We start from the raw sequence: 12,854 nt of genomic DNA, 5'->3' as shown, positions 1-12,854 counted from the left end.
CTAAATCAGCCCAATACTGAAATCCAATCTTCCCAGTTTCACACAATCACTGAAGCCTTTCATCCTTACTCACCTGTCCATTCTCATCTCTCAATCTTAATATTTATGACCTTATTTTTCCTAGACATGGGGACATCCATGACTGAGAACATTTTCAGAATTTAATAGCCACTGGGGGGGGGGGGCTCCCTGCTGGATGTCAGTGGAGCCTCGGGCCTGACCATGCCTTATTCCTAGATTCCCAATGAGAGGATCGATGGAATATGGAATTAACACAACTTCCAGCACTAAATACCAAGGGCAGGTATTTACACCTTGAATATTCCAGGAACTGCAAGAAGTTGGGCTGGATTCAGGAAGGAGCAGGGAGGTCGGGAGGACAGGGTAACTTTAAGAAGGGAAAAAGAAAGGTGGAGTGTGACTATTTATTCAGGCTTGTGCCTGACAAATACACCTAGTGACCTGAAGAGACGGGCTCAGCTCCTAACTCAGAATGTGAAGGGTGAAGGCAGGAGGGGCCCTCAAGGGGGGAGCTCTGTGCACACAGCCTGTGATGCCCCCACCCCCAGGGTGTGCTTCAGCTAATAAAGAAGATAAGAAAACTCGAGCGCATATAAAACTACTTAGGAAGTGGGCAGAAGAGTTCAAAGAGTAAATGTCAAGGAAAAATACGACATCTCTACAGAAAACTGGACAGAAGACCATCCATCGATCGACAGTAACAGAGATGTAGGCAAGTGACCAAGCAACAAGGAAAATGTTCAACCTCAGTAAAGAAAGAAATGCAATTTAAAACACCGGTACGGCATGCTCAAGCAAAATAGTTTCATGGCAAAAGTAGTTTTAAATTATAGCACTCAAAGGATTGTCTAGAGGCCAGCTGGCAGAAGTAGCTACAGCCCCATGTCAGTCTCTTCAAACAGGGAAGTGCCTTGAACACAAGCTCTCTGGACAACAACGGCCTTACAACACAGAGGATACAGCTTTCAAGTATTCCGTAATCTCCTTCTGCATCCGGGTATTCCACTGCTAGTGATTTTTTTCTAGAGAAATAATGTATGAAGATGTTTACCAGACCATATATATAAAACCATATATATATATATATGTGAGTCCCCTACTTCTGGTTGTTGAATTCATTTCTAGGGTTTTCAGATTCTATATTTTGTATAAAATGAATATTTCACCTATTTTTAAAAATCACATCTCAAGAACTATTAATAAGGAAAAAATGTCCAAGGTACAAAAAGATCGAAAATGAGACAAAAAGTACCTAGTATGTTACTTTTCTAAAAAAAGAAAAACAACTATGTTCCCAAGTATAGGGGAAAACACACTAGAAGGACTTAACACAAACAGCTGTGAAAGCTGCTCTCCCCTATGTAGGGAATTCTCCACAACAGGCATGAACCACATTTCATTCATTGCAAGATACACATTATTTGTTCACATTTGACATCTCTAACATTGAAATACTAAAATCGGTGGCATTTCTGGCTGAATGATATGGATTGTTACTTTTGCACTCTGAGGGAAAAAAAATAAAACAATAATTATCATTTTCAAAGCCCCAAAGGGAAATGTTCAATGAAGAGATCCTCAGAAAAGAGGTATGGATCCCCCCAAAACCCCCTAGCTGCCATTAGTGGAAACAGTAAGAGTTCTGATTAGGATGGTTTCAGTCATAGCAGGAACATAAAGGATCAGGAGGAAAAAAAAAAAGCAATTGTAATAAAGAAAAAACAAACCAAAAATGAACAACTATATATGAGACATTTTACAGGGGTGGAATGGGGAATAGGATCAAAAATGGGGTGGGGCCCTCCCTGGTGGTGCAGCGGGTTAAAGCACAGCACTAAGACGCCACTTCCGCATGAGTTCGATTCCCACCTGCCTTGGAGGTGACCACATGGCGCAGCAGACCTCTCCTGTCTCCCCTCTGCTCCCCTCAGCAGTGCACTACGTCAGTCGGCCTGTTCTGCTCCCCGCTCTGTCTCTGGTGAATCCTCTGAGCCCCGCACCTCTGGCCTGTACCGCAGTTCTGTATGCACAAATAAATAAATCTTCCCCCAAAATGGGGTGAGATGTTTATTGCTGCCTTATTTACTATTGGAAAGACATGGAAACAGCCCAAATGCCCAAAAGTGGATGACTGGATTAAAAAGATGTGGTACATATACACAGTGGAATATTACTCAGCAACCAAAAAAGATAAACACATGTCTTTTGCAGCAACATGGATGGACCTGAAGAAAATCATGCTTAGTGATATAAACAAGAAAGAAAAGGGAAAATATGGGATGGTTTCACCCATAGTAGGAGAAAATAATCATAATAATGAACAACTATATACCAGAGATATTTTATGGGGGTGGAGTGGGGAATGGGATCAGAAACAGCAGGGGGAGGGAAATGCTCGGGACTATGGTGATGGCACTTGGGTGATTTGGTGATGGGAAGCCCACGGGGATGACAACCGAGATGGGAAAAGGCTCAAAATGATGTAAAAATAAACTAATAAAAAAAATAAATAAAACAAAAGAGTCTGAGTCTTGCCCCAGTGTGATTTCCACAAAAGTGAGAACTCTTATAAAAACAAGTACAAAGGTGAAGAGCATCTCAAGGTACAGAGTTTTCCTCTCTTTTTCTGAAATTAACTTTAATGGAATGCTTAGTTTGTTGTTGTGAAGAGAACAGATTCTTGGGGTTAATCATTTCTTTCTGCTTTCTGAATATGCAAACAGAGCGTTAACCCACTTTGGTGAGACCTGCCTTACGGGAGGGCAGGGCAGAAGCAGAAAGTCCAGGAGAGCCGAGGTCAGGCTGACGTAAAAGCTGAGTGAGATCAGTTTCCTCCCTTTCCTCTCTGCTCCCTGCAGGGACCAGAGCACCTCCAATAAAGTTCACGCGTGAAGAAGCAGCTGACATCTAACCCTAAAATTTCTGCCACCTCATGTACCTCTTGACCCTGTTCTTCACCCCATCACTCCTATCTAACCTTCCTCTGGCAACTGAGGGGGATGATGGTTTCTTTGGTGACTCCCTGTGGTGTGCAAGGCCCCAGGTGTTGTGTGGGGTGCAGAACTGAGCACTGGTACTCGCTCGGCTCTGGCTGACGAGATATGGTTTCCACACACATCACTGCAAGCACAGCAGGGAGAAAGAGGAAAAATTCATCCTCTCCAAATTTTTAAAGTGTCATTTTTGTATATTTATGCATACAAGAACTGGGGTGTGGGCTAGAGGTGTGGGGTGAGAGGACTCACCGGAGACAGAATGGGGAGCAGAACAGACAGATCCACTGAAATCCACTGCTGAGGGAAGCAGCGGGGAGACAGGTGGGTCTATGCGCCCTGTGGGTCACTCCCTGGCCAGGGATCAAACTCAGGGCACAGCGGTGATAGAGCTGAGCTTATCCCCTAGGCCACCAGAGAGGCCCCAATTCCACATTTTCTTAATGGAGAAACTGAAGTGGGTATGAAGTTGTTGGATGAGAAGACAGCAGTGTTAAGTATACATTTAAGAGTGAATGTGTTTATCACTTAAAGGGAAATACACAAATACAGTAAAAAGTAGTTACTTTGGATCTAAGGACAGGGGTAGTTTTTCAATTTCCATTCTAGATCACTTTGACTATTTGAACTGCTATTTCTAGTGTGTTCTTCTGATAATAACCACAATAATCTGAATGAGGTACAGCCACGAAATGAGCCCCCCAGACATAGTAAGGAAAAAAGGACTAATGTTGTATGTCATGAAATTCCAGATTCTGATGAAATATGCCATAGGAAATGACTAAGGAGCACAGCAGCATATATGAAAATGGATGAACTGCATTTCTATTCATATAATAAATGCAATAAAATAAATATACACAAAAGGAACAGCTAGAAGAGGGATCCCGGTCAAAGAGAACTTCCGCACTGTGAACGCTATTATAGTGCTTATTGTTTATCTGCTACTTATTCAGCTTTTTCCTCATTTTTTTAAAGGAAAAAGATGCCATGACTCTCTAGCTAGTAGAGATGGCATGATTATGTGGAAGAAAGCTTTGGTCTCAGAAAAAACAGGCTCTAAACACAAACGTCACCAGGTATGTCACCTTGAACCAGCAATGATACTCGCTCAGCTTCCTTTTGTTAAAAGAGCTTTGCTGAGAGAGAGGATCCACACACCAAGTCATTCACTGCAAGTGTCCAGCTCAAAGTGAGTTCACAGAGTCATGGAGACCACGTCCAGAAGGAATCTTAGGGCACTTTCCTCCCCTAAAAGGAACCATTCCCCAGGGGCAGGGGCAGTCACTCCCCATCAATTTTTTTTTTTTTTGGAAAAATATATGGGGGCCACAGGGAGAGCTAGTTTTACCATAAAAAATAAATACACATCAAAGCCTCCAGCACGGAGCAGGCCCTAAGTAGGTACTCATAGAGGCATTTCTTTTTTTTTTTTCTTTTTAAAGATGTGTTTATTTATGCATACAGAACTGGGGTACAGGTCAGAAGCATGGAGAGTGAGAGAACCCAACAAAGACAGAGTGGGGAGCAGATGTACTGAAACCCACTGCTGAGGGGAGACAGGAGAGGTCTGCTGCGCCCTGGGGGTCACTCTCTGGCAGGGGATCGGACGCGTGCTGCAGTGGCTGCGATAGCTTCATAGTGCTGAGACTTAACCCGTTGCACCACCAGGGAGGAACCCTCATCAAAGGCGTCTCCAGTGAAGTCCAACACTTCACTGGGATGATAGAGAAAGAAGCAAATGACTTCACATAAACGATAGAGAAATAAGCAAAAGGCCTGGCTATGGAGAGGCGTGTAAGAGAGAGGCGAACCCTTCCAGGTACCTGGAATACACTCGGGCTCCTCGTCACAGTCTGTTCCTCCAGCCGGGCCCACTCCTGAATTTTAATGAATACCGAGAAGTCAACCATCGAGTCAGAAAGCACATGTTTGAAAATGTCAGCATTCGGGGCATATTTTAGGAAGTTCCAGGACAGAAGCATCTTCAACCAAGGAAAAAGCGGGACGTGGACCTGCAGTTGCTGAGAAGGGGAGAAGAGCACCCCGAGTTCACAGAAGACAGCCGTTGAGGCTACCCTGTCGTGTTTTTACCTTTCAAAGTGAAAACAAACATGACAGGTGCTCGCTGGGCTGTTCCAGCACTTTCCACTTAAATGGCAATTCCTCAAGCTTGCGGCGCAACCTCGAGTTGTAATTTATTACCGTTTCTCTATTATTCCCTCGCCTCGGCAGAAAGCAGAACATAGCACCTACCTTTCAAGACCCGTGAGAGGTAATAAAGCGTAATTATTTAGAATTTATGATTAAGCCATAAATTATGGGAACTTTCTTATTTCAGCTAGTCAGTCAGAGGAGAGGGGCGGAGGGAAAGGACCGCTGGATAAAATAACAGAAGCCTTTCTCTTTGAATGAAATGTCTAATTCGGGGGGCACGGCTGAGGGACCTCTGGAGGACTGACACTGGCCACAGCCAGTCCCCAAGCGGCCCCACTTAAGAGGCTGGAAAGGCCAGAGGCCCCTGCTCCTCCTGCACAAGCTGTAGACTGCAACAGGGCTCACGGCGCCCCAGAAACAGGAGGAGGCTTCAGTTCAGGGCTCTGGGTCTCACTGCTCCAAGCTGTAGCTCGCCAGAGATGAGCCTGAGCTCTCTCAGCACCCCTCACCGGCCAGGCTCTCAACCTCCGCCACAGAGACCATGATGACCACAGGACTGACCCTACAGGGCCTGACGGCAGCTCTTCTCACACCCAAAGCATCCGTTAGTGAGGCCGCCCTTTCTTGTAGTTCTCTGGGACTCTGGAAACAGGTACATGGAACATTAGGTGCCAGGCTAGCAAGATGGGGGGCAGGAGGTGAGAGAGGAAGGAGCACGATGCTCGGCGCCCCCCTGCCCCGGCACCCCTTGACTGGCCGGTTCTCCAAGCCCAGGCCCAGGCCCGGTTCTCTTTGATAAGGCGCCTCCCAGCGAGCCCAGGGACAAGCAGCCTTCAGTGTGACCTCACCTCAGAGGCCGAGGCAAACGGAGTGTTGACCACACCTGGCCTGTGGACAATGCAGCCAGCCTGGGGCCTGGTCACCTGAGAGCGAGTGACCTGGCCATCGCGCCCCCCTCAACTGTTGGTGCAGTGAAGTGGGATCAAAAATCAACACTGTGCATCTCCCGCGGGACGGCTGGCCTCGTTTGCTCACTATGGAATTGTTCACTTGGCCACAAAAGCTTCGAAACAGCTGACTGTTGGCCTAACACACCTCAAGAGGATATTTCCTTGGATTTAAGGAACTGAGAGTCAAGAGGCCCTCAGAACGGAATCAGGAGGCGTCGCCTGCGAGAAGCCGGGATAATAAATGAAGGGCGGGGGGTGAAGATGCGAGCCCCCCGTCTGCTCGGCCCCCCTGTCTGCTCGGCGTCCACCTTCGCCCTGAGACAGCCACCTCCACATCCCTCCTGGTTAATGAACATCATTCGGCTGCTGTCCCTTGAACTGTATAATCCGTCCCGCAAAAAAACAAACCCAAAGTTTGTCTCCCAGACACTTCCCAGCAGCTTGCTCCCCAGTTACTCGCTCTATGGAAAACATCTGTGGCTAAATAAATCATGCCCCTCTGAGAAAGGCCAGGGTGTGCTTTTCTTTCCCCCCTCTTAAGTGCGTTTTGAAGTCCTGGTTGGAAAATTAGTGAAAATTGTAAATCTGTTGGCAAATCTGGTCTTGTCTAACTCTGAGATTTGGGCAAAGATTCTAATTTAAAAGAAAAACCGTGACAAGCCCAGTTAAGTGTGTCCTCAGGCACTGCCAGCGGGCAGTGGGCTTATTCCAGGCACCCGACACGCTCCCTGTCAGACGCCCCTGGAGTATTTACTTGAGACAGCAGGGCTCAGTCTGCACTTCCTCTGCAGACCAATATATTATTATAAATTGAGCTAAACTGTTTCCTTTTCATAAGTGCTGCTAAGTTCAGGTTTCAGGTACCTGCGCAAGACAGTGGCCCTCCAAGGGTTCCTTAGACTATTTGGATTTTAAAGAGCAAAGAGAAAAGTTAGCATGAGACCACGGTTGCTTTTAGTTTTGCTTTATTCATTTCGCTTAAGAGGAGAGGGAGGGAAATTCATTTTGGAAATCAGATCTGTCACCTTAGTAGGAAAATAAATTCTAAACGTGGGGTGCCTCGCTGCACTGGGCCAGGCCGGCTCACTGGGGCGCTCCCCCATGCTGGCTGCTGCCCCAGTCTCAGGGGAGGAGGCGGAGATAAGGAGACAGAGATAAGATATTTTGTCGTGGGTATCAGCTCCCATCAAATAATAACACTTCCTGCTGTTTCTCAAAGCATAAGAGCTAAAGACACACAACATTATTTTCCATTATACCTTCATGACGAATCTAAGTCAAAAGGACAATGTAACTACTACTTTCGCTCTTCATCTATTTCTGAGGCAAGAAGCACTTACATTTAAGAAGAAATGGGGAAGAAAGGCGCACAAGGCCATTGTCATAAGTTTGGTCCTAAAGTCACTAGGCAAGGCAGGGGCATCTCACCAAGGGTCTCCCACACTGTGGGAGAAGGGATGGCCAGACGTGGGGTGTCAGAGCCCAGGTGGGATAAGAGGGACAAGTTCCACCTGTGCTTCTTATGGGTTGTCTAACTGGCTAAAGAACTATATCAATCCAGTCCTGAATTTTCTTTTTCACTCTAGTGAATACCTGCTTCTTAGTGTTAATGAAATTAAAAAAAAAAAAAAAGGTTTATTTGTCTTCAGCCCTCAATAAATATGGCAGTTATTCATATATTACTATTATTCCACATGTGTGTGTGTATAGAAAAAACAGTGGAATACGTTAAAACAAGCATGGGGCTGATTTTTATATTCTTCCTTCATATTTATTTTGCAGGGTTTCTTTTTATCTACAGTGAGTACGTATTATTTTTTTCTATGAGGAAGGAAGACATAAGATGTTATTAAATAAATGCAAGGAGCTGACATTTAACCAGTGTGTCCTCAATTCTTCTATGTACAGAAAACTGAGAAAGCGATTAAAAATGGCACCATTTGGCTCTTGTTTCTTTTGACGATGCAAATTACTATATCTTTCTGAGCAGAGTATCCAAAGGAAAGTGATCTGTGCGCCAAAATTAACAGCCATTGAGACTCAAAGAAATATCCACATTTGGGCGATACATTTGAGTTGCCCACAAGTGACATTCGATAATGGGGCTGAGCAGAAACTTTGTTCCCGAAGCAAGGAGGGGAGGGGCAGGAAGAGGGTGACCCTAAACCCTAAATCTATCCCCACGCAGATTTTAGAATACTGGGGTCAAGTCTAAGTGGTCCCACTCAGAAGGGGGGAAAATATAAATGAAACCAACAGCCCACTGCACTGTGGTCCTGTTCTGCCTCTTCCTGGGAGACCTTCAGCAGGTCACTCAAGAAAAAAAATAATAAAACAATCTCTATAACACCTTCTCAGAAGGTTTTAGGAAACTGACAGCTTTGAAACTGGTTTGTAAACTGTCAAGTTTTGTATGAATGTAAAGCACTCCAGGGTTACTGAGATCCGGGCTCAACAACTGCAGGGCTCACCCTAGGAGAAGAATTTAAGAGGTAAAGACACAGTATTCATGAACGTACCACAACTCGGACCTTGGGAAGGAAGGTGCCCAGAGCATGACCACCCAACCATCCCGCTGGTCCTGAGGGAAACGCTCCAGCAGCCAGTTACTGATCTTGCTTGTTAATAGACAGCCCAGACTCAGACGCAGAGTTTCAACAATGAGAGCAGAGGGCGCTTCGTACTGTTCTACTTTACATATTTACTAAACGCCTCTCTTTATGCCAAGGGATGCTTCTCCACTTGACGGTGAGATAAAACCTCCTTCTAAGTCAGTTCATTTTCGTCAAAAAAGAAAGCAAGCTTATTTTAAAGAGAAATAGTGCATGATCCAGATAATACAAGCACAGGTAGTGTTGGAACGAGAACAGGCAAGAACACTGAAGGTGAAAGACTGAAATTTGGAGAACGTTAAATTCTGAATTCCTGGAAGGCAAATCCCAAGTATTATCCATCTCCATGATTGCCCCTAGGATCTTGCACAGGGCCTGGATCAGAGCGGACGCTCAAAGTAATCTATCGATCATGACGGATTTTGATCCTAAGTGTTGGGTTTGAGTCTTGGGGCTCCTGCCTGTAAAACTAACATAGAAGCAGATTCCCCCAGGCAGGTAAAGGCAAGATCAGCTCAGAAAACTCAGGGGCTAGAAGCAAGAGGAGAATGAGCCCTGGGAATCTTTCTGAGTAAAGCTGGAGAACAAGAAGAAAGTCTGAAAACTTAGAGCAAAAGAAGCAAGAACCAACTGCAGTTTCGGTTGGCCTAACCACTGCTGACAAATTGCTCCCAGAAAACTAAATGAGGAGAGGCGGAAAGACCCAGCTGTTCAGGCAAGAAATAAATTCAAAACTAGAAAAAAACCTCTCCTGTTCAGAATTTATATAGGGACCCTCCCTGGTGGCGCAACGGGTTAGGACAGAACACTGCAAGCTGGCCACAGCCGCCTTAGTGCAAGTTCGATCCCCGCCCCGGAGGTGATCCACAGGGTGCAGCAGACCTCTCCTGTCTCCCTGCTGCTCCCCTCAACAGTGTATTGTAGAACATCTGCCTGTTCTGCTCTGCAATGTCTCTGGTGAATCCTCTCACACCCTATACCTCTGGCCTGTCCCCCAGTTCTCTGTGCATAAATAAATAAATTTCTAAAAAAAAAAAAAAAAAAGAACTTTTATATAGGCAGGAAAATATTTTTAAGATTTCATTGTGATCAGGTGATCTAGTAATTCTGATGAAGAATCCTGAAAGTTGTTTTGCACATTTGGGAAGCTCCATAGACACTGAGGATGAAAAGAAAAGCAACTATTAAAAATCAGCAGTATCTTTAAAAAAAGAAATATGTGATGGATGCAAGCTTCATTGTTACTATAAAATACCTGAAAAGTGCATTTCAAAAATATGTACGCAGTAATCTAGAACATAGAAATCAAAACATCAAAAGTTTTGAGCTTCCTAATTACCAAGCATGAAATAGCAGTCTCCTTGGTGAAGGGGTATCGCCAGGCCAGGTGTCTCTATGTCCCACGAGATCTTGAAGCCCACATGCCAAGTGTCAGGGTCTCTGCCTTCAAGTTCAGGGTCATCATCACTGTCCTCTTCTTCTTCAGGGCCTGTCAGAAGAGCAGAGAGTAATCAGAAAATAAGCACATGAATTAAAGTTCTAGATTTTACAGTGGTTTTCTTATGGCTAACTGATGTTTTAATAAAATATGGGTGGTTAAATGACAGAGAGCCTCCTTTAATGTCAACTGAAAAAAAAAAAGCACACTTAGGAATGTTTGTAATTTATGCCATTTATTTCTTAATCAAAAATCTTAAAGTAGTGAGGAAACAGCCTTGGATAGCAAGGGGAGGGAAAATGCCATTTTTTGTTAAAGTCTATGCACATAAATTAGAAAATCTAAGTTGAATAGATGGCTATTTAGGAAAATATCAATTATTAAATCTGACTGCAAGAAGCAGCAGAAAAGCTAAATACGCCAAGGGGTACAGAGGAACTGTCAAAGAACTCTCTCTCTCAGGAACACAAAGATTCAAGAGTTTCACGGGACAGTTTTGCCCAATAATTAAGGAGTGAACAATCTCAATGCACATTAAGTTGCTTAAAAGCCTAGAAAAAGAAAAGTTTCTAAATTCTTCTCAGGAGATGGAGTAGTAGTGTATCAAAATTCAAAAAGAAAACTCACATCCAAAATTTTTTAAACATAGGGAAGCAGAATCCAAGCCCAGGACCATATTAAAAGAACATTCCATGGCTCAGTAGAACTTACACCAGGAATGCAAGGGTGATTCAGTGTGCCAAAGCTTATCTTGAAATTTATCACATTCATAAGACAAAAAAAAAAATTAGGTCATGAGATATACAAAATTTTTAATAAAACGCATAACAAACAAGCATAGCAAGATAATTATTTTCTAATATATAAAGAAGTCCTTTGCATAAATAAGGTAAAGTGCAATAATCCAAAAGACAAATGGGCAAAAGTTATGAAGACAGAACCTACACAAAAGAAGTAAAAAGAGGCCAAATTCATCTAAGAAAAATGCAAATCTGTCATAATAGATATTTCTCACATATCCTATAAGAAAAGACCAAATACATTGATACTATTAGGTATTATATGTGTAGCAAAATGTACTCCACACTACAAATGCATAACTTGCTTGAACTTGCAGGAATCCCACAATTGCACTATAGGAATTATACAAAAATTCCTACTTCTGAAGTTGCGAAGTAACTTTCAAGTAAACCATTACTATAGATCTGTTTATAAAAGCAAAAGACCGGAAATAACCTAACTATAGATCCGTGGTAAGTTTACAGATAAATTATTTGAGATTTTCAGGTAGTAAAATGCTATGTGGCCACCAAAAGACATATGAGTAGGTATTGATATAAAGCGTCCAATGTTTTTAAGAGAAAGAAATAAATAAGCTATAATTCATGTAAAAGCTACTAATTCATGTATAAGCAAGTGTGTGTGTAATGTATAATCATTCTGGTAGAGAACTCAAGGCGAAATGTGGACAATTCTCAACACCAAAAAAGTTCAGAAAAGACCCAGGTTCAACGACAGTTAGAATGGACAGAACGGACTCTTTGGAGATAAAAGCTGAAAGACAAGAAGGAACAGACTCACAAAGGGTTGCAGAAGAGCTGATGAGAGAAGACCAAAAAATGCAATTTTTTGGTTTTTTTTTTTTTGACCAAAATGGATAAGAAAGCAAGTTTTACTCATGTGCAAGCCACATATACAATTCAAAACCACAGTGTCCCAGATGGCGTGGGCTCAAACACACACCCCCAAATTCTGATCCACTAGTGACTCTGCACCAGGAACGGAGAGGTAAGGACAGCACCCACTCCCACCAGTTCTCAATACTTTCCACCGATACGGTGAAGAAAAACAGACCAGAAGTCCAAGTTCATGGTCTCTTCAAGAAAGGAACACTACAAAATACCCTTGAAGGCCACTTCCCACTTTGGGGCTTCAATTTCCTAAGTCCGAATGTAAAACTCTGATAGATAGTGTCATATAAACAGAATCTGGTCTTTTTTTTCCTGTTTGTGGTTCACCCATGTAAATGTTTTCTCATTGAAACTCTTGAGAAAAGACCAACTTTTAGTAAGATTCCTTTAAGAAGAAAGTCATGTAATAAAAGGCCCAAAGCCATTTCCTAAGTTAATTCTGAATACATTTGAAACAGAATTCTCTGGAACAAGAACGATGAACATACATCTCAGAGAACACAAGCAATTAATTGGCTGTGACTTTTTTGAGCCCTAGTTAAGAATCACTGTGAAATTTTTCTCCAGGCTCAGCAGGAAAGAGTGGGATGATCAATTGCTCATGTCTATCATAGGCCTGGAAGGGTGGGTTAGCAGCCAGAACTAGGTACTTGCTAACTAGGTGATGACACCCTCTAGACAGTTCTTATAATACCTGCATTTACCAGGATTTGCAAAACTAGATCCCACAGATCAGAAAAAGAGCGCACACAGGTCTATAGTTTAACCCATACTATTTCCGAAGAAATTTAAATTAGTGCCCATTAATAAAAGTTGTTTGCATAAATACAGAAATTGTCAGCTGTTCTTGAGGTGAAGATCTGGTGTCCCTGAGCCAGGCCCCAGGGAAGAAGGGGACACCCCTTCCCCACATGGCCTGTGTCCCCACCAGCAGCAGGTGCCTAAACAGCCACGTCCTCCTTTGCAGTACCTGCTGGTCCCTAAGGTGTACG

General features: G+C 43.5%; 1 protein-coding gene across 1 annotated transcript in view; it reads right to left on the bottom strand.

The window, feature by feature from the left end:
* Nucleotides 1-12,854, bottom strand: part of FTO (fat mass and obesity associated) — a 345,767-nt gene that overhangs the window by 219,960 nt on the left and 112,953 nt on the right. Inside the window, exon 4 of the mRNA XM_012733198.1 lies at nt 10,073-10,222. Within this exon, the coding sequence (XP_012588652.1) occupies nt 10,073-10,222 (150 nt within the window). The remainder of the gene's footprint in view (nt 1-10,072; nt 10,223-12,854) is intronic.

The sequence above is a fragment of the Condylura cristata genome, unplaced genomic scaffold (genome assembly GCF_000260355.1).
Source record: "Condylura cristata isolate star-nosed mole 26May11 unplaced genomic scaffold, ConCri1.0 scaffold00039, whole genome shotgun sequence".
Lineage (NCBI taxonomy): Eukaryota > Metazoa > Chordata > Mammalia > Eulipotyphla > Talpidae > Condylura > Condylura cristata.
Note: the sequence above shows the minus strand (reverse complement) of the source record. Positions and strands in the feature narration are given on the sequence as shown.